Source organism: Caloenas nicobarica, chromosome 31 (assembly GCF_036013445.1).
Source record: "Caloenas nicobarica isolate bCalNic1 chromosome 31, bCalNic1.hap1, whole genome shotgun sequence".
Taxonomy (NCBI): domain Eukaryota; kingdom Metazoa; phylum Chordata; class Aves; order Columbiformes; family Columbidae; genus Caloenas; species Caloenas nicobarica.
In genome coordinates, this window is record NC_088275.1 from 2,316,670 (window position 1) to 2,334,912 (window position 18,243).

General features: G+C 46.3%; 1 protein-coding gene across 2 annotated transcripts in view; it reads right to left on the reverse strand.

Moving 5' to 3' along the window:
• Positions 1–18,165, reverse strand: part of ASH1L (ASH1 like histone lysine methyltransferase) — a 38,127-nt gene extending 19,962 nt beyond the window's left edge. Inside the window, exons 1-3 of one of the 2 annotated variants that reach the window (XM_065653802.1) lie at positions 17,988–18,165; positions 11,199–11,721; positions 8,188–8,251 (exon numbers count right to left, since the gene is read on the reverse strand). In XM_065653802.1, coding sequence (XP_065509874.1) covers positions 8,188–8,251; positions 11,199–11,621 — 487 coding nt within the window. In that variant the 5' untranslated portion in view covers positions 11,622–11,721; positions 17,988–18,165. Of the gene's footprint in view, positions 1–3,513; positions 8,252–11,198; positions 11,722–17,987 lie in introns of both variants that reach the window. The other variant, XM_065653801.1, reaches the window with a different exon arrangement.
• Between the last annotated feature and the right edge of the window lie 78 nt (positions 18,166–18,243).

An 18,243-nucleotide genomic window follows, 5' to 3' on the forward strand; every position in this document is an offset into this window, starting at 1 on the left:
GATTTGCAGGGTGTAAACAAATAACAGAGATTATTATTAACGAACGGACATTATTGGATTTTAGGCACCTACAAAACATGTTTCATTGTGTATTCTGGAGGCACAGCGCTTGCTATTACCAAAAAATCATTAGATATTGGCTTATCACGGCAAGATGACATCAACTAGCGGTGATCACAATTACTGCTGCTTAAGCTCAAAACCATTTTCGAAAAGCTCTAGAAATCTCACAACTACTGAAACGTGAAGTGACAAAACTCGCAAAGACACATTTGCTGATAACGTGAGGAATTTCCAAGTGTTGCTTGTGATAAATTTGCTCAGTGCTGTGCGGTCAGTTCTGATCTTCTTTTACTGACGGACTCCAAAGAAACGAGAGAGGAGGCCAACAAAGTTCCGCTCGACATCAAGGCCACAAATTAGCGCCCACGCAAACGAGCTTTTGCGTCAATGCGTGAATAGAGATGCTGAGGTATAAGATGATGGGAGAGTCCTGGAATGTACCAAAGTGATTTCCCAGAAATCTTCAGGAAAATCTCCTTTGAGATCCTGTCTTGCTTCAAAATCTGCATTTTTTTTTTTACATCGTGGATGCTATTAGCTCATGGCATAAAACCTAAGCTAGATTTGATTGACAGAAGAAATAATATCACTTTTCCAAATATTCTAACTGCTCGACAAGGCAGATCGATGGGTTTATTTTTCATTATTTCTCAAAGAGGGCACAATCATGAGGCTGCTGGATGTTGGCCCAAATTGCGAATCCCGTTCCTGCTGAAGATTTTCTGATTTTTCCGCATGGCCTCAAGCTGGGGGGCTCTTCAAAGGGGCTTCTGTGCTGTCTGTTCCTCCAACGCGCACGTTGAAAAGGTTGGAGCCGGGGTGGTCGGGCTCTGCTCCCCAGGAACAAGTGCCAGGATGAGAGGAAACGGCTTCAAGTTGCGCCAGGGGAGGCTGAGGTTGGAGATTTGGGGTAATTTCTCCCCAAAAGGGCTGTGGGGTGTGGAACAGCCTGAGCTCAGCCCGGAGCCGCCGGCAGCGGCGCGGAGCGGCCGGCAGGGGGCGCCGCTGCCACGGGCTCCCGCGCGGTGTTTGTTTCGCGTCCCCGCGCGCAGCGGACGCAGAACGGCCCCGGTTAACGGACAGAGCGGGGCGGGAACGGGGAGAGGGGCTGCAACAGAGAGTGCAGGGCTGCAATGGAGAGCACGGGGCTGCAACGGGGCATGTGGCACTGCAGCAGGGTGCACGGTGCTGCAACGGAGCGTGCGGCGATGCAACAGGGTGCACCACGATGCGACGGAGAGCGCGGCGCTGCAACGGAGGGCGCGGTACTGCAACGGAGAGAGCGGTGCTGCAATGGAGGGCATGGTGCTGCAACGGAGGGCACGGTGCTGCAACGGAGGGCACGAGCTGCAACAGAGAGCACAGTGCTGCAACGGGGCATATGGTGACGTAACGGAGAGCACAGCACTGCAGCAGGGCGCACAGCGATGCAACGCAGAGCCTGGCCCTGCAACGGAGAGCAAGGCCGGGCTGCAGCTGTGACACCGGATCGAGACCGCGCGCCTCCAACCGCTCCTTGGGTTTGTAGGTGGAACGAAGGCTGGAAAGACTTTTCAATGGCACCGATCCTCTCGGAACGGCTGATGTTGGTTTTTCTTTCCCTTTCCTTCCAGGAATTGTGAGCAGCTCCTGCTAAGCCATCGGTTTTTGGAAACAACACACAGTGTGAAGCTGTAGAAGTTCACTAAAGGCTGCTGGGAACGGCAGATGAACAGGTGACAGCGTTCTACAAACATCTTCAAGACAAAACATTCCATACGGGATACTTCTGAAATAAAATATCATGAATATCCCTTCCGGATCATGCAGAACAATTTTTAAAAGTTGGTCTCCAACTACTCCTTTTAACTGCTCCGATTCAGCATTTTCTCGAGGATGCACCTAAATCGGATCTGGTTTCATAAAGAAACAATCTCTAATGCATCACAAGTTTTCTTCTCCATCTGTGCTATTTTCTGAATCGCACAAAAACATCCAAGTCCTTCATGGTAATAGTTTCAGAATCACAATTCAGCTCTGCAGTTAAAAACAAAACGCAACATGTAAATGGAACCCTTTGAATTCTTCTTGCCATCGCTGTAGGAGGAGCAATCTCATGGGTTTATTGCCACGTCTCCTCGCCCCGAGGACTTTTACTAATATGAAATACTGCGAAGTAATATGAACGTGTAAAAAAAAAAAAACAGTCGCTTCCAACTGCCCTTAAAATAAAGCAGCAAGATGCAAAACCTCCAAATGCCAAAAGAAAACAAAGAGGAAAAACCCTTCGGTACAGAACAGGAAGGCGGCAGGAGGCACCGCAATGGGAGAATCACAAGAAAAGGAGGAAGATGAGAGTAAGGAATGTACTTTATTATTATTCGTATTATTCATTACTGGGTGGTTTGCTCTGTGAAATATTAGTCACAAGTGTTTTTGGAGAAATGATTTGAATTAGAAGGGAGAGCGTAGGCAAGTTCTGGAGGGGGAGGAGAAGCTCTCAGGCTTCTTTATCCAGCAGCAGAAAGAGCACGAGCCGCACTTGGTCTTTCGCAGGTTCGGCTTTTGTGACACGGTTTCCCTAACGTGCCCACGGCAATTAAGAAAGAAGTGGATAAAATGTGAAAATCATTCCCGCAAACACCTGGAATAATAAAGTACAGCACGAAGCGCCACTGAAGCCAGCAGGGAAAGCCATTTGTAACAGAATTTCTTCAAGTCCTAAATTTCATGTTGGATATTTTTGTTAGAACTGTGTAAATGCCAAAGTTCACCATGTCAGAGTGGAGGTCTCTTCCCAAACCCCCCAGCAGCGGCGTCGCGATTTTCTGTGCAGTTCTGTTTGGGTTTTGCTGGAGGGTAAGATGGGTTTCCCAGCTCTGAATAACCCGGCATCGCAGGTTTTGCTCTCGGGCATTCCCAGCAGCATTTAGCGACTGTTCGGAGGTGTCGCGAGCGGCCTTGAGTCAGGGAGCAAAAGTTTCATTGCAGTAGAGGTTATCAAAATAACTAAAACGCAGATAGAAAAGAAAAAGGAAGCATTTTCTTCAATGGCAATGTTAGTAGCTAGTCTAAATGCAAGCAACCGAACTTTGAAACAAAGAGAAACGCAGCTTTTACTGTTGCAAAAGTCATGAGAAATTTTAACTCATTTCTCCAGAAAAAACGGTACGGAAAAAGACCTTTTCCTAAGAAAGCACCCTTAGCGTAGCTTTATAACAGAGCAAGAAAAAGCTGGTGGGAAGAGGTACTTAAACAAGGAGACGCTGTGAGTCTGTCCCAAACGCCGCATGAACGGTGCTTTAACAGAACAGAGACGCTCCCGCGCAAAAATTCAACCAAAATTCACCGAAATTCAACCTGGAAGGATTCCTAGAGCCAAAGCAACACCTGCCCTCCGTTTCTAGCACATCTGTACAACACAAAGCAGTGAGACTTGCGGGAAAGCACGCACGGCGAGAGCTCCCTTACCTGCCAGCGGCTGCAGCGCCTTGTCGATAGAGGGCAAGGGTTCCTTTCTGAGGGGGCGGTTTAACGAGTTGTCTTGCGCGCTGAAGAGTCCCGGGCTGTCCGTTACTTTTTTCCGGCCGTTGGCGCCCGTGGAGTTTGCGACTCTGCAGCTGCCTATTGCACTTGTGAAAAGGTTGGTGTGTTCGTCGCTGCTGGCCGGCTCGGAGCTCGGAGTGAATCCCCCCAGGGACAGAGCTGGGGAATTGTCTGAACAGTCAATCTGGAGCGGCGTCTGCAGCCCCAGTGCTAAGGAATTAGACTCCGAAGGCTCCCTCCGAACCCACTGTTCGTCTCTGCTTAGCAAACCCTTGGAAGGTGACAGGTGTGGACACGACATGTGACATCTGTGTTTGTCTTTATGTTTGTACCTCTCCCCGGCCTCCTTCCCAAACCTGTAGCGCTTCAAGGACTCCAGAACCGTTCTAGAAGAGCTATTTGCCGCCAGACTGTCCATGGAAACCTGCGGTTGTTCCGAAGAACGATGCTCGCGGTGTTTATGGCGATGCCTGTGCTTGTGTTCCAGCATCCAACCGTAAGCCATTTCAGGTGGAACGCTGGGGTACGTGCTCATGGACAAGAGCGGAGTCCGGCTCGTCGTGAGAAAAGCCTCCTGGCGTAAAAGTTTATGCTTCTTCTTGTGATATTTGGTGGGGTTGAGAAGCAAGTGGCCTGTGTGCATGTAGGAAGGTGGCGGGAGGGGGGTAGTAAAAGAAGGAGAAGGTGGAGGAGGATAAAGAGTCGGGGGGTACCTTCCGTAATAACCTAAGCCGATGGGAGCGGCCGCGAGGGGAGAGGGAGAGTAAGGCATGCCGTACGAGGGGTAGAACCCGGTGCTGGAGAGAGGAAAGCTCAGGCTGTGCATAAACGGCATTTCTGCCATCGCCTCGCGCATTTTGGGAGGCCTGCCTCTCTTTTTCTTTAAATCAGGTTTCCTAATGTAGTGCAAAGGATCCAAAGGAAAAGTAGGATGAGTGTAGAAGCTGTTGAAATTTATCCTGAAAATGGTAGGCAGTAAATCTCGCGGGATAAAGTGGTGGCTTCTGTGGGTTATTCGGATTTCGCTTAATCGACTTATTAATTCTTCTAATTCGGCAAGGAAATCTGGGTCCTGCCTTCCTCGAAGCTGAGGATACTTCTTTTTCCTTTTTCGCTTCTGCCTCTTCATCTTGTCGTAACTGAGGTAATCGTGACTGCGGCGCTTACATTTGTGTTTATGCTTTTCTTTCAGGTTACTCAACACGGTGGAAGTTTCGGGCGGGATGAGGGAAACGTGATCGAACGAATGCCTTTTCTTCTTCTGCCCGCAGAACTTCTCAGCTCGATCCGAAGTGCTGTTGTTGTCCGTTCCTATTCCGCTGTCGCTGGGAATCGTCTCGTCGCTGTGGGACTCGCTCACCGGGGACGGAGTGGCTTCTTTGAGCGACGTCAGCTCGCTCAAGTGAGAAGGAGAGTTTGGCAGCAGCGTCGGTGGAGATAATCTCCTCCTTCCCTTAGCAGCTTTCTTCATGGCGAGCGTCTGGACGACGCTTCCTTGCCGGGAGTGGATGTGTAAGTACGGCACCGAGCTGGGCTCGATAAATCCCACGTCACTGCCCACGGGGCTCTGGCCTCCGCTCACCGCAGAGGACTGCGAGCAAACCGGGGATGGGAGAATCTCGGAATTAGTCGTCGGTGAAGGCAGCAAATGGGGAAGAACTTGTCCTAGCGACGTACCCGGAATTTGTTGAGCCGACTTCTCAAGAACTGTCAAACCGGCGGAGCTGCCGGTTAAAATACCGTTCAGGACAGCTTTAGGTTTCCTTCCTCTCCTTTTTCCTATATAAATGGTTCCTTTCTTGCTGACATTTATTTGCTGGCCTAATTTCGAACCAAACGTGGCAGCAAGAGTCGACACTGTGTTGTGGAGTTTGGATTGCACTTTCCCTTTGTTATTTGGTTCCACTGTACTAGACAGAATCTGATTCAAAAGCTTCTTTCGCTTCAGGGTCTTCATTTTATTTATTTTTCGAATAATTGTTTTCATTAACTGTCCGTTATTTCTCTTGGCGACTTTTCTGTCTGAGTCTACTTCTAAATCAGTCATACTGCAAATAGGAGGTTTTTGGACTTCTTCTGGCCCTCGGAGCTGATCCTTTCTCTCAAAAAAGTCCCCGCTTCGGTGTTGATCGCTCTCAGATTCTATCTTGCTCGAGTTATCTGTTCCAACGAAAGGTGCCACAGAAAGAATAGGTGGCTTCATTTTAATGGATGACCTGATTTGCCTTTTAGGTCTCCCTCTCTTTTTAGGAAAAGGTTGTCCTCCTAAGCTCTGTTTTAGGGAGGGAATTTCTACTTCAGGCTGCAAAATTGGAGGTTCTTGCTCTTCTTTCGACTGCATCGAAAAGACTTTGGATGCTGGGATCTTTAGAGTTCTTTTGGGAGGACCTTCAAGCTCTGGCATCTCCTTGGATTTCGGTCTTCCCCTTTTGGGTTTATACATATCAGGTAAGAAATCGTCCGACATGCACAAACTAGAGGGTTGTTTGTGAGCGCTGTAGAACTTTGGAGTTTGCTTGTCAGCCTCGGCTAACAGCGCCAGAGACTGACCGTTGCTTTCGCTCAGTTTTGGCAACTGATGCTTGACAAATTCATGTTCCACGAATGAAGACGATCCTATGTTTTTCAAGAATTTGGCCTGCTCCAAATTACTGCTCGATAGTGCACTGTACGAAATGTTTTTAAAAAGCTCCGACCTTTCTAGTTCTAGACCTTTCGGAGGTCGACATGTGTTTCTTGACACCACCTTAGTCCACCGTGGTTTCCTTCCTTTTCTTTTCTTTAAAGGTTTGGATTGCTGAGTAGCGCTCAGATTTTTTGCTCCTTGGCAGGATTTATCCGATGCAGCTATCGCACCGATCTTTAGGAACTGCTTGCTGCTAAACAAGCTCGTAAAACTAACTACTGAAGGGGTGACAGTAGCATGAATGTTTGTTTCAGTTGCCAAAATCGGCTTTTTCCCTGTAGAAGGACTAGTTCTTGAAGTTTCTACGTAAGCAGCTTTTGAATCATTTAAATCTTTATCAGCACCTTTAAAATCAGTGCTCAGAGTGTGGTTCAACGTTCTGTTAATATTCAGAAGCGTACTGCCAGAGGAAAACTGAGTTTTGCCAATCTGGTCTGAGATACCTTCTAAGAGATCTGCCGTGGAACTCAAATGCAATGAGTTGGACGCCAACGTCGCCGAGAGGCTCCTGTTTAAGGTGGTAACAGACACCGTGGGTGAAGGCGACGGGAGATTTCCCTCTCCCACCGCGCTGAACGGGGACTTTGCCGTCGATACGTCTGAGGCACCTCCTGTTCTGAAGTCTGGCGAAGTGCAATATACTGGAGGCTGTTTTTCGTGCTTCGACGTTTCATACATCCCTTTTTCACCGGTTGAGTAAGCATCCTGTGGAACGCAGATTCCTTCATTAAACATCTCTTTGCTTACATCAGCGATTTCTTTCCGAATCGAAAATTTGTCCAAGATGCTTTCTTTATTCTGTCTCATACTATGCTTCTCAAACGTTTTGCTAGTGGTATTTTCCTTCAGTAAATCTGTAGTCTCATGGCTTTCGAGGCTGCTGAGGTCTGAATTGCAAGGAAGTTCAAAGGGCTCCGAGGAAGGCAGGAGAGCGTCTGCTTTCAGAGCTCCAGAGTCCTTGCTAACCAAACCCACTGGATTGCCCATTCCTGGTGGCTTCTTTCCAGAGTCCTTGCTCACCAATCCCACCGGACTGCTCATTCCCGGCATCTTCCTCCCGGAGTCCTTGTTAACTGGTCCCACTGGGCTGCCGATCCCTGGTGTTTTCCTTCCAGAGTCTTTGTTGGGCAAAACTGTCGGATTGCCAGTTCCCAGCATCTTTCTCCCCGAATCCTTGTTCACCAATCCTGTAGGACTATTTATTCCCAACAATTTCTTCCCGGCATCCTTGTTAATCAATCCTGTCGGAGCGCCAATCCCCACCGGCTTCTTGACAGACTCTTTACTAGTCAATCCCGCTGGAGTGCCGATACCCAGAAGCTTCCTCCCGACATCTTTGCTGATTAATCCCACCGCGGAGCTGGTCACCGGCTGTTTCTTTCCCGAATCCTTGTTAACTAACCCAGTCGGGGTGCTGATCCCTGGTGGCCTCTTCCCAGAGTCCTTGTTAACCAGGCCGATTAACGGGCCGATTCCTTGTGGCTTCTTCCCAGAGTCCTTGTTCACCAATATGGCTGCGCTACCGATCCCTAACGGCTTCTTCCCTGAGTCTTTATTCACCAAACCAACTGCAAGACCAGATCCCGGCAATTTCTTTACCAAATCTTTATTAACTAACCCACTTGCCGTTACGGTTCCAGGCAGCTTCTTCCCAGAGTCTTTCACCAAACCAGACGCAGTTCCGTTTCCAGGCTTCTTCTGCTTTGTTTTGGAAGACTTCGAAGGGGGACAAGTTGCGATAAGTTGAGCCAATTTTTCTGTTACAGTTGTTGCTCCGTTAATTTGTGTTCTATCCTTTAAGTCAGAATTATGGCTACTGATAAGGGTCGGAGGAGATGACTTTATATAATCGGTCATTTCAGAGTGCAATGGGGGAACTTTCTTAGCTAAAGAATTTGTTTCTACTTGTATACCTTCTTCCACACGTAATTCAACCGTTGCAGCTTCTCCAGCTTTCTTGTACGACTTTGAAGGGTCCTAGAAGTTAATAATAAAAACAAAATCTTTAGGAACAGAGTACAAAGACCCTCTCTGAGTAACACAGTATCTCTTTATGTTGAGATGATTAATACCCGCTTTTGATAACAGGGTAAGTATATAAACACATGCTTCAAGATCCTGTTCATTTCAAAGCAAATCTATTTCAGTGGACATGTCGAGGCTTTTCTGATGTTAAGGAAACCCACGCTCACTCCCAGTCCTCAAACGTAAACCATTTAATCTGTCCCCCAACGATAAACATGATCCAAAAATACTGTTGCTGTTTATTTTAAAAACCCATTAACACTGGGCTAGCTATTTATAGAGTGACAGCACTTGAAGACCTCACATGGCACTGAGAAGTAGCCGAGCAATGCACTGCAAGGGCAGGCGTGGCGGCAACCTGGCCATGCACAGCTCTACCGGCCTTTCTCAGTCTTGTCCCGATAAAATAAAGTCAGATTATTCTGTAGTTTGTATGGGGCTGGGACACAACACACGGAGTAAATCAAACCTGCAAAGTTATTTGCAGTTCTGACCTAAGCAAATTAGAAATTTATTCTGGAAAGGTTAAAAAAACTGCAGTACACGTTACGTCAATAAATCTTACTAGGAACATCTCAGTAAATTAGTCTTTTATTTTGGAAGGACATTCTACTTTGCACCCAGCACCCAACACATCGGTGAAATATGTGGGGTACAGTCACTCCAGGCAGAGGCTAAGAATGGAAGATTTTGATCCCTTACGAGACAATTACAAACACACACAATTTGAAAAAAAACCCAAAACCTGGTATCTACTATCTCAAACATTGAATAAAGAATGAAATGCATCAATGCCTCTGCAATAAAAATCAGGAATAATACACTGAGAAATCAAGTAAATCTCTCAGCTGAAGCCAGCACCAGTCACAGCAGAAGTGGTGGTACGTGCCAACTAAAAGTATTTTTAAGAAAGTTACCTAAAAATTAGTAAAAACAGATCAGCCCATGTGTGCATCGTTGCCTGTTTATTAGGTCCACAATAAAATCCTTGATGGACTGAAAACTCAGTTTCACTCACTGTTACGATCGCTGCCCTACCAGCCCAAATGTATTTCCAGAAAGTAAAAAATATGTAATGAGAACAGTGATAACATCACTAATCAAAATTCTCTTGAGAGAGGGTGGCCATGAGCACCGGGTGGGCTCGGATGGCTCCAAACCTGCTGCGGTCACAGAACAAAACCCACCCGTCGGATCGGCGGCTGTTTTGAAAGCCATGGTGTGAAAAAGACTCTGTTCTCCGGAGAGCAGCTTGGCGCTGAGCCCGGCTTTTCTGTGGCAGCTGCAAGCTGATGGAAATGATGCTGGAGCGTCACATTTTAGGAAGTTCCCCTCCAAATTAGCCACCCCTCATCCTCACAAAACACCCGGCCGGGAGGCGAGGAGCAGCCGTGATGTGTCAAAATAAAAAGGTGCCATGCTTTCCTGAAATATCTTCTGTTGCACAAACAATCGCTCCGTGAGATGGGAAGGAGAGATCTGAAGTCCAAAATACGTTCCAAAGTGGTTTTCAGTGCCCACAGCACTTGAAAGCTTCAACGGTTGGCGTGACCACGTTCACGTGCAGCTCTATAAATGGGTTAATTAGTCTCTCACTGTCATTTTGCTCCTGGTGCTGCAAGCTGGACTTACCTGCAGCACATTTAGTATTTTGGTTTTGTGGTTCCATGGAGTAGAGAGCCCCCCGTCACCGTTGGACTTGAAGAAATGCAGAGTTTTATCTCAGAGAAAGCATCAAGTCGGATTTTAAGGCAGGGAAGCTTTGTGAAGACTTCTAACAATTCTATCATAGAAAAAATAATAAAACCCAAGAAACAAATCCCAACATCTTGCAGGTGTTTTATCTGTCTAATTCCCCTTCTATGGCTGCAAACAAGCACGGACTTCAAGCCGCTTCACTGATGCCTCGATGACTATGGCACATAAAAGTTTAAACCAGTTTTTCTGAGATCACATGCAGTTTCAGTCAAGATTTCTAGACCTATTCTGTATTATTCTGGCTTTCGGATGGTGGGTTTCATCCAGGTGCAAAGCTGTTCAAAAGGTCTAGATTACATGATATCATTTTGTGTTTTAAAAACTAAAATATTTATTCCAAAAGACTCTGTATAATTAGACTAAGACAAAAAGTTATGGCCCAGATCCTGCGGAAAAGATTCTCAAACTGTTCAGAAAGAAAACAAAATGCCTCTTTAGCTCTGTTACTTTTTTTCTTTGAAAATCCGCAGTTAGTGGCTGTGATTTCATCAGCAAACTTTCCTACATAACCAAGGGCAATAAAAAGAACTACACAATACTGCACTCAGCAGTTTTAGAAAGAAACAGGGAGATGGAGCAAAAAGGCGCGTTACAACTTGCTCCACTGTGGGTCCCTTCCAACTCGGGACATTCTATGAGTATTTTTTTTGAAGATCCTCTTCCTCAAGGAAAACTGAAATCTGGGTACAGCAGGTGAGAGACAAAGGTTTGGGGACGTCAGCCAGACGTGCTCTCAGTACCAAATCAAGGAATTTTCCTTCCTTGAAATACACAAATCCAAATACTAGAGACAAGCACAGCAAATACACAGCCACATTTAAGTAGAGATTAAAAACCCCACTTTCTTCTATAAGAGAGACTGAAAATTATGCTATTACTTTTTCGGAATTTACCTATGACGTTCACTTCAGGTTAACATAGGAATTATCCTTCATTACTGGTAAAAACAATGTTGGCAAGCTGGGAAAGAGTACATTTTTTTTTCCTGTTGATGGAAAGGGAATCAAATAATTTCTAAGTTCAGAATCATCAATATCAGAGACTACATAAAAAAACATAATCGTGTGGAGATGCCAAAGACTTTTAAATAGAGTTTAAATTTACTAGGACTTGCAAAACACTACATAAATACACGACTCACTTGTTTCGAAGGACAATGCTCATTCTTCTCATCTGTCATCTTCCCACTCTTGGGTGCCCTTCTGGGTTGTTTGATGCTGGTTTTTATAGCGGGCCGGCACACATAATTCTCCAGGTTCTTGGGAGGCTTTTTCGTTCGCTTGGCTTGAAGCCCAATCTTCAGCTTCAAGTTTCCCTCGGAAAAATTGGTTTCTTTCACCGAAAACTGGTGCTGCGCGTCACTCAGAGCCTCGTTCTTCCCATTCTCGGTGCTGGTCCCCTCCCGATTCTTCTTCTTGCCGTCGTCTTCTTCCTTGGCGCAACTTTCTAGCTCGGCTTCTCCTTTGCCCACCACCGTGCCAACGTTTGCCACAGAGGGGCTTTTCCCAGCAAACCCGTCAGAATCGGAAGCCAAGCCTAACATAGCAGTATTCCGAGGGTCCATCACAGGCGGAATATTTGCCGTCAGGTAACTGGAGGGAAGATTTACAGAGATGTGTTCCACAGAAGATCTGTTCTACTACTGGCAGCCAGCATCTTTTACTCTGGAAAGACAGAAGTAAATGTTAATCTTCCAGCAGAAATTAATATTTTTAATATTCAGACAAGCGCAATTATGCAGCTGATGTTTCAAACACCAAACCTTCCCATAATCGCCTACAAAAATACAATTTATCTGTAAACCCACTTTTAAATGATTGGTGAAAATCAGAAGTGTATGAATATTATAATGCAATTTCAAGTTAATCCACTGGACACTTCAAATAATGATTAAGGCTTTTAATATTGACCATCAAATTAAGGTTTTCTTATTTAAAAGCAGAGCCCAGCTGCTCTTAGTCCGGACCTACTGAAACGGCTGCATCTAAGGAATGATCCAGCTAATGAAACCTATCATAAAGCACCCGAAAAATCAGAGACAAACTGATTTTAATAATCTGAGCCACTAGGAAAGTTGAGCTTCACCCAAGTATGCATTGGTTTCCCAACACGCCACAAAACCTGCTTTCTAGTTGAGGACTTTCCACAATTCAGGAAGAAGGATGGGAGAGCAGAAAAAAAACCCCAACACCAAATATATTCACACACTAATTTGTACATCCTGCAGCATGGGAACAGAAAAGCCCACACTGTTATGTATATATAATTAACCTAGTTATCCTAAGATATTAGAGAGAGCTTTTTCATCTTAACTGCCATAAAAAACTAAAGCAGGAGTTGATTGGAGTCAATTTGCTACTGCGAGGGTTTCAAATCCCCGGCGGGCAGACAATGTGCACAGGGTGTCAGAACAACCAAAATCTGGGTACCCCATTCTATTTTTATTTATTAAAATACCTTTATCATTTTGAAAAACGAAATACGACAGAGGCAGGTTTGGAAAAAAAAAAAAGTGATGTACCGAGAAGAGCATCACAAGAACTAAACCCGCGTGCTTTTCTGTCCTTATTTTCTATACAGTTTTTAAGGCTGAATTGTAAGAAACGCTAAAAAAAAACCATTCTGATGGTTCCAAATGAGTGCCAATGGTTTCAGAAAGGTTTCAATGAGCCCAGCAATTATCTGTGACATTTGGCCTGGTGGCAGGTCAGCACACGTATGTCCCAAAGCCTCTTGGCCGGACAAGAATTAGCAAAGCAGCGGCTCAGCAAACACAAGCACCATAGAAAAAGAGGAAAGGATAAGGAATGGGAAAGGTGACACCAGGAGAGGACTCGGGCCACAGGTTGGAAGGGAGATGCCAGGATTAGTGTGGACAGAAACGCTGCTGAGAACACAAAATGCACATCATTAGAAAGTGAGGGTTCGTTGGCTGCATTCGCAGAGAAAGTGACCTTGTTTTCGCGTTTTTGGCACTTTGCTAAAAGCGATTTCTAACTGCAGCTATGACTTTTCAACTAAGAACATCCTAAAAACTTAAACCCAGCGTTATTACCCATAAGACCAGAGGGAATTCAATAAAATCCTCATTTTAGGATTAGAAAAAATGGGTAGAGGAGTGTGACACAGGGGGCTAGAAAGGAAATCAGTGACGGTTCCGAGTTCAAAGTTCAATGCTCCCCATTAGGAAACGGCCTCAAGTTGCGCCAGGAGAGGTTGAGGTTGGAAATTTGGGGTAATTTCTTCCCAAAAGGGCTGTCGGGTGTTGGAAGAGGCTGCCCAGTTGGAGTCACCATCCTACAGTGCTGTATTTGGCTCCATATTTGCTTAATAACAAGATTTTAAGGAAGTAATTTCACTTATACACCGACCTTAGAAACTGCAAGACCGAGACTAAGTGCATGATCAGAATTAAAGAACCATGTCAAAATCTTATTCTGTGATCATACAGAATCAGGAACTATCCTAGAAGCAAAGTCACCAAATTGATGTCTCTCATCAACGCATAGCAGGTCATTTTATTTATCCATTAATTCCTCTCTACACAGACAACAAAAATGCTAATCCTGGACCTAATCATCATTTTGCCTCGATCACTGTAATCGTCTCTCTGACTCTCCAATTACCTCCCTCGAAATCACAGAACACGTACCTGCCGATTTGATTATTCTCAGAACTGGGACCTGATTAGATCTCGACTCTTTGAATCCCAAAAATGTTTTTTTCTTCCCCACCTCATCAACTTCAAGTTTCCTGACACTGTCCTCAAGGTGCCCAGAACTGTACCTTGATTTTTCACTTGTTCCCGTTCCTTAGTGCTTGCTGCTTGCATGAATTTACCCTAAAAACTCCAATAATTTGGTACTTTCAAGACCTAAAATGATCATATTTACCTATGAGGTATAAGGTACATATCTGTGTCTTTGTTTTCCACATTTATTCTGCTAACTTGCAAGTCTTGTTTTTAATTATACTATAGGCTTCTTCAGGTTAGATAAACAGACTATGGACTTAAAAAGCACCTGATCCAATGATATTGACCCCTGAAAGAGATTTGCGTGTGTTCTTTACAAAAATATCCAGCTGGTGTTCCCAGATTAACGGGAAATTCAAACAGTGGAGCCCAATCGCCCATTCCCACAGTTAAATATTTTGCAGGTCTTTCCAAAGCAACATCAACATTTTTTATTTAAAGACCCTTTTTTTTCTTGATGAAAGATATTGTCATTTCCTGGGGAATCTATTCCAAGACCTAATCCATATTTTGCAACAACTTTCATCCATGGGATCTTAGGCTAACATGAATTTTACTAGATTAAGAACCATCTAGGATCAAATCTCTACACAGCCCTACAAATAATCATCAAGACACATCCCAACCTTCTCTCTAAGAAACAAAACCCATCAAACTTCCAGCCTTTCATCCAGTAGATTCTGTAGATCTCATATCCCTCCTGTAATTGTTCTGCCCCCCCAAAAATTAGGAAGCATTTCAACACCCATAGAACTAAACGGTGTTTATTCAGGAGTTTTCTAATGCCATATACAGTTTTAATCCCTATTATTCCTTCTCATTCCCCCGTTGGCACATCCAAAGCCCTTTTTGCCCATCGTTTCTGTTCTTCTCATCCACTGCTTTTCCAGAAAAAAATTCCAAGGCTTGACTTCTATTCTCAACTCCTACATATGTTTTCCTCTTCTGCCCCCTTAGCAACATTAAATGAGGGTTTTTTCCCCTCTGTCCAATTTACTAAGTCATCTTCATTTCTGCTACCACTTTTGTTGACAAAAAAACATGCTGTGATTTTACATTTGGAAGGTGTTTTTCTTTTGGTTCTTTCTATTGCTTCAGCTTCAGGGGACACGAAAAAAATCCAGCCGAGTGTCTGGAATCCCCAAATATGACTATTAACCCTTCACATATTCCTTGTCTTCTTTCTTCCACTACAGAAGACAGTTGTTACACTTGGAAGTTCCTTCTCAAAAAGAGATGTAACATTCCTTCTCTTAACCTTAATTCTGTTGGTATCTTAGCCTTAATTCTGTTGGTATCTTAGCCTTAACCGAAAAGTTTGGAAACCTGAGACTGAATTTTGACTCGTCCGCTAATTTTGTTGTTTCACCGTTGATATGAAATTGCTAAACGCCGCATAACAAAGCCCAGATTTGATGGGACCAAAGGTTCATTTGGCCTTATGCTGTTAGTCCCGTTAGCCAATATTGATTGCCTAGGGAAAAGTATAAAAAGACCCAACATGTGCTGTGGTTCATTCCGCTAAAATACTCTCCCAGCCTCTAAATTTGTGAATCAGGAACTTCCTGAGATGTCCGTCTCTACATCTCATGCCTTTCAATGGATTTTTCTAAACAAAACCCTCTGATATTTATACCCATCTAATAAAAAATAATGTAAAGGACACGGTAAACCCAGCATTTCGCCTTTAGCTCCTGACAAAATGCGCATCCAATGCCTTTGGTTATGCCCCACGCAAGCCGTGCTGCACAACAGGTAGCGCCGTGAGACAGAAAATGAGGAATAAATCCAGATTTCTCTGTCACAGAATAACTACATTAGGTCTGCAGATCAGATTTTGTATTGTTTTTTCCCGAGATGAAACACATGACCCACTGGAGTGGAAGAAACGTGTCCACAATGGCAGAACTCAACCTCTTGCCAACTGCAGTGCAAATTAATTTTTTTTTTTAAAGTCAACAATCCATTTGACAACAATATCTATTTAAAAATAACTGAGATTCAGTAACTATATGTGCCATTTTTCTATTTTTCTCATGACAGCAGCATTATAATTTATATCAACAAGCCTGCCTCTTGCACCAAGCGCTTAAACTGGTTTTTGCATCCTCAAGGACAGTTTAAACTTCTGAAAACAACTGGAAACAAACTTATTTTTGTAAATTATGACTCAAAATATTTTACTGTTCATTATCACTTAAACATTAAGTGCTTTTTAGATGACAGTTGACTGCCTGTAGCAATCAAATGCAACTTAAATCCAAAAAGAAGCTGCGATAATTTTGTCTTTAAAACCAAGATGTACTCAGACCCCCTCAAAATAAGAAAAAATCTGTCTTGCACAGTTTAGAAAAGCTACTAAGCTTTCATTCTTGAGTAAGAATGCTTCTTAAGAACTCAAATAGGCAGCCAGATGATGATTTTAGAGCCCATCTCTACCCATATGTTCAACCAGCTGCCAGAACTTCCCATTCGCGCAGAGGCAAAGCACCAGCGATGGGCTCCAGCTCCTCAAAAATGACCACGTGAAAACACAAGTCTTCAAGGATTCACCCCAAAAAAACCTCCAAACTCCCATGTTCTCGCAAAACCTCGCGTTGGCAGGTGCGATCTACACTAAGGCGAGGAAGGCGCTCAAAATAAACACAGAACGGACGCAAAACGGTGCGCTGCGCTTGAAAATTCGAAGTATTTATGCTTAAATGTATGAAGGTAAAGCCACAGATTTTTACCGCGCGTCCGTCCTGCGGTCCCTGCTCCCCAAAACTCTCCTACCAAGCCTGGAAAGCCAGTGTGAGGATCCACTATCTCAAATTTCCCTTAGTGGCTCCTGACAACGCGCAACTCCCAGGAGAATGAATGTGTGTCCCGAGGCCATCCGATGGAAACCCACATTCCAAGTCGTTTCTAGTTCTCTGCTAAGTAATTAACAGGGTGAAGGAACCACAAACCAAGGCCGAAAAACAAAAGTTAGAAAGTCAGGAGACTGTCTAATGGAAAGAAAAAGGACAGCAACGCATTTTGGCTTCTAAGCTGGGAGATGGGCAAGGCTACGGTGCATTAGGCTCAACCATCAAATCCCGTTTCCCCAAAAATAAGACCTACCCCCAAAATAAGACCTAGTACGATTTTTCTGGATTTTTGAGGATGCTCAAAATATAAGTCCTCCTCCAAAAAGTAAGTCCTAGCTAGAGTTCATTAAAAAAGTGTCCAGGCAGCAATACGTGTTAAAAAAGGCATCTTTTGGAGCAAAAAATTAATATGTTTTATTTTGGGGGAAACAAGGCGCCAAAATACTCATCATTGAAACGAGATTAGAAATCCAGCGAAAGTAAAAATTCAGAAAAAAGATTTTAGGGGAGGACTACAAGCACAAAAGTCTATAAGCCACTGATCTAAAATAGCCAATATCCCAAAAAGCACCGAAAAAAAAAAAAAGCTGCCAGAGAGCCCCCCCCCGCCCCGTCTCCATCACCTCAGCAACCCCCATCAGGGAGGCCGCACCAGAAAAATGAAAACTTCGGGGGATGTGGATGCTCGCAGCACCGGGAAACGGCCTGAAAGGCGCCACGGGCACCTGGCGGGGCCGGGACTCCCCCGGGGCCGCTGCCAGGGCTGCCCGCTCCCCCCGCCAGGGCAGCGGCCCAGCTGTCAGCGCATCTCCCGCCCCCCCCGCGCCCCGGGGCGGACGCCCCGCGGCTGACAGGCCCTCGCTGCACCCCCCCGCAGGGCACAGGCCGCGGTTGTCCCGGCACACGCTCCTGTCACCGGGACCCCCCACCCGCTCCCGCCCCGCCAGGCCGGGGATCCCCCGCTTCCCGCCGCCCCCCCGCCCCGGCGCGCTCCCGCCTGTCAGGGATCCCCCCGCCCCCTCCCGGCGCGCGCCCGCCTGTCAGGGATCCCCCGCCTCGCCTCACGCAACCACCGGGACCCCCCCGCCCCTCCACACACACACACCCCCCCCGGGGATCCGCCGCCCCGGTACACCCCGCCGCCGGGGTGGGGGGGGCGGGAAGGCGCGGAGGCCCGCGGTGCGGCGGGGATGCGGGGCAGCGCGCCTCAGGCGCCGGGGCGGGGCGGGGCGGCCCCCGCGGCGGCTCCCCGGCCAGCCTCCCCTCCCCCCGGGCCCCGGGCCTGAGGCGGTCCCCAGTCCCCGCCCGCTCGCCCGCTCCTTACCGTGTCAGCGACAACACGGCCGGGGCCGAGGACGGGCTCCTCCGCGCCGCATCTTCCCGGCCGCCCGCGCGGACGGGGCCAGGGCGGGACCCGGAGCGACCGGCCGCCGCTTCGGCCCTGTGCTCCGAGCCGAGGCAGCGAAACCAAAATGGCGGCGGCTCCTGCTCCACCGCGAGCGAGCGCCCGGCGCCCCGCCCGCCCCGCGCCCGGCCACGCCCCCCGCCCGGCCACGCCCCTCCGGGGTAGCCCCGCCCCC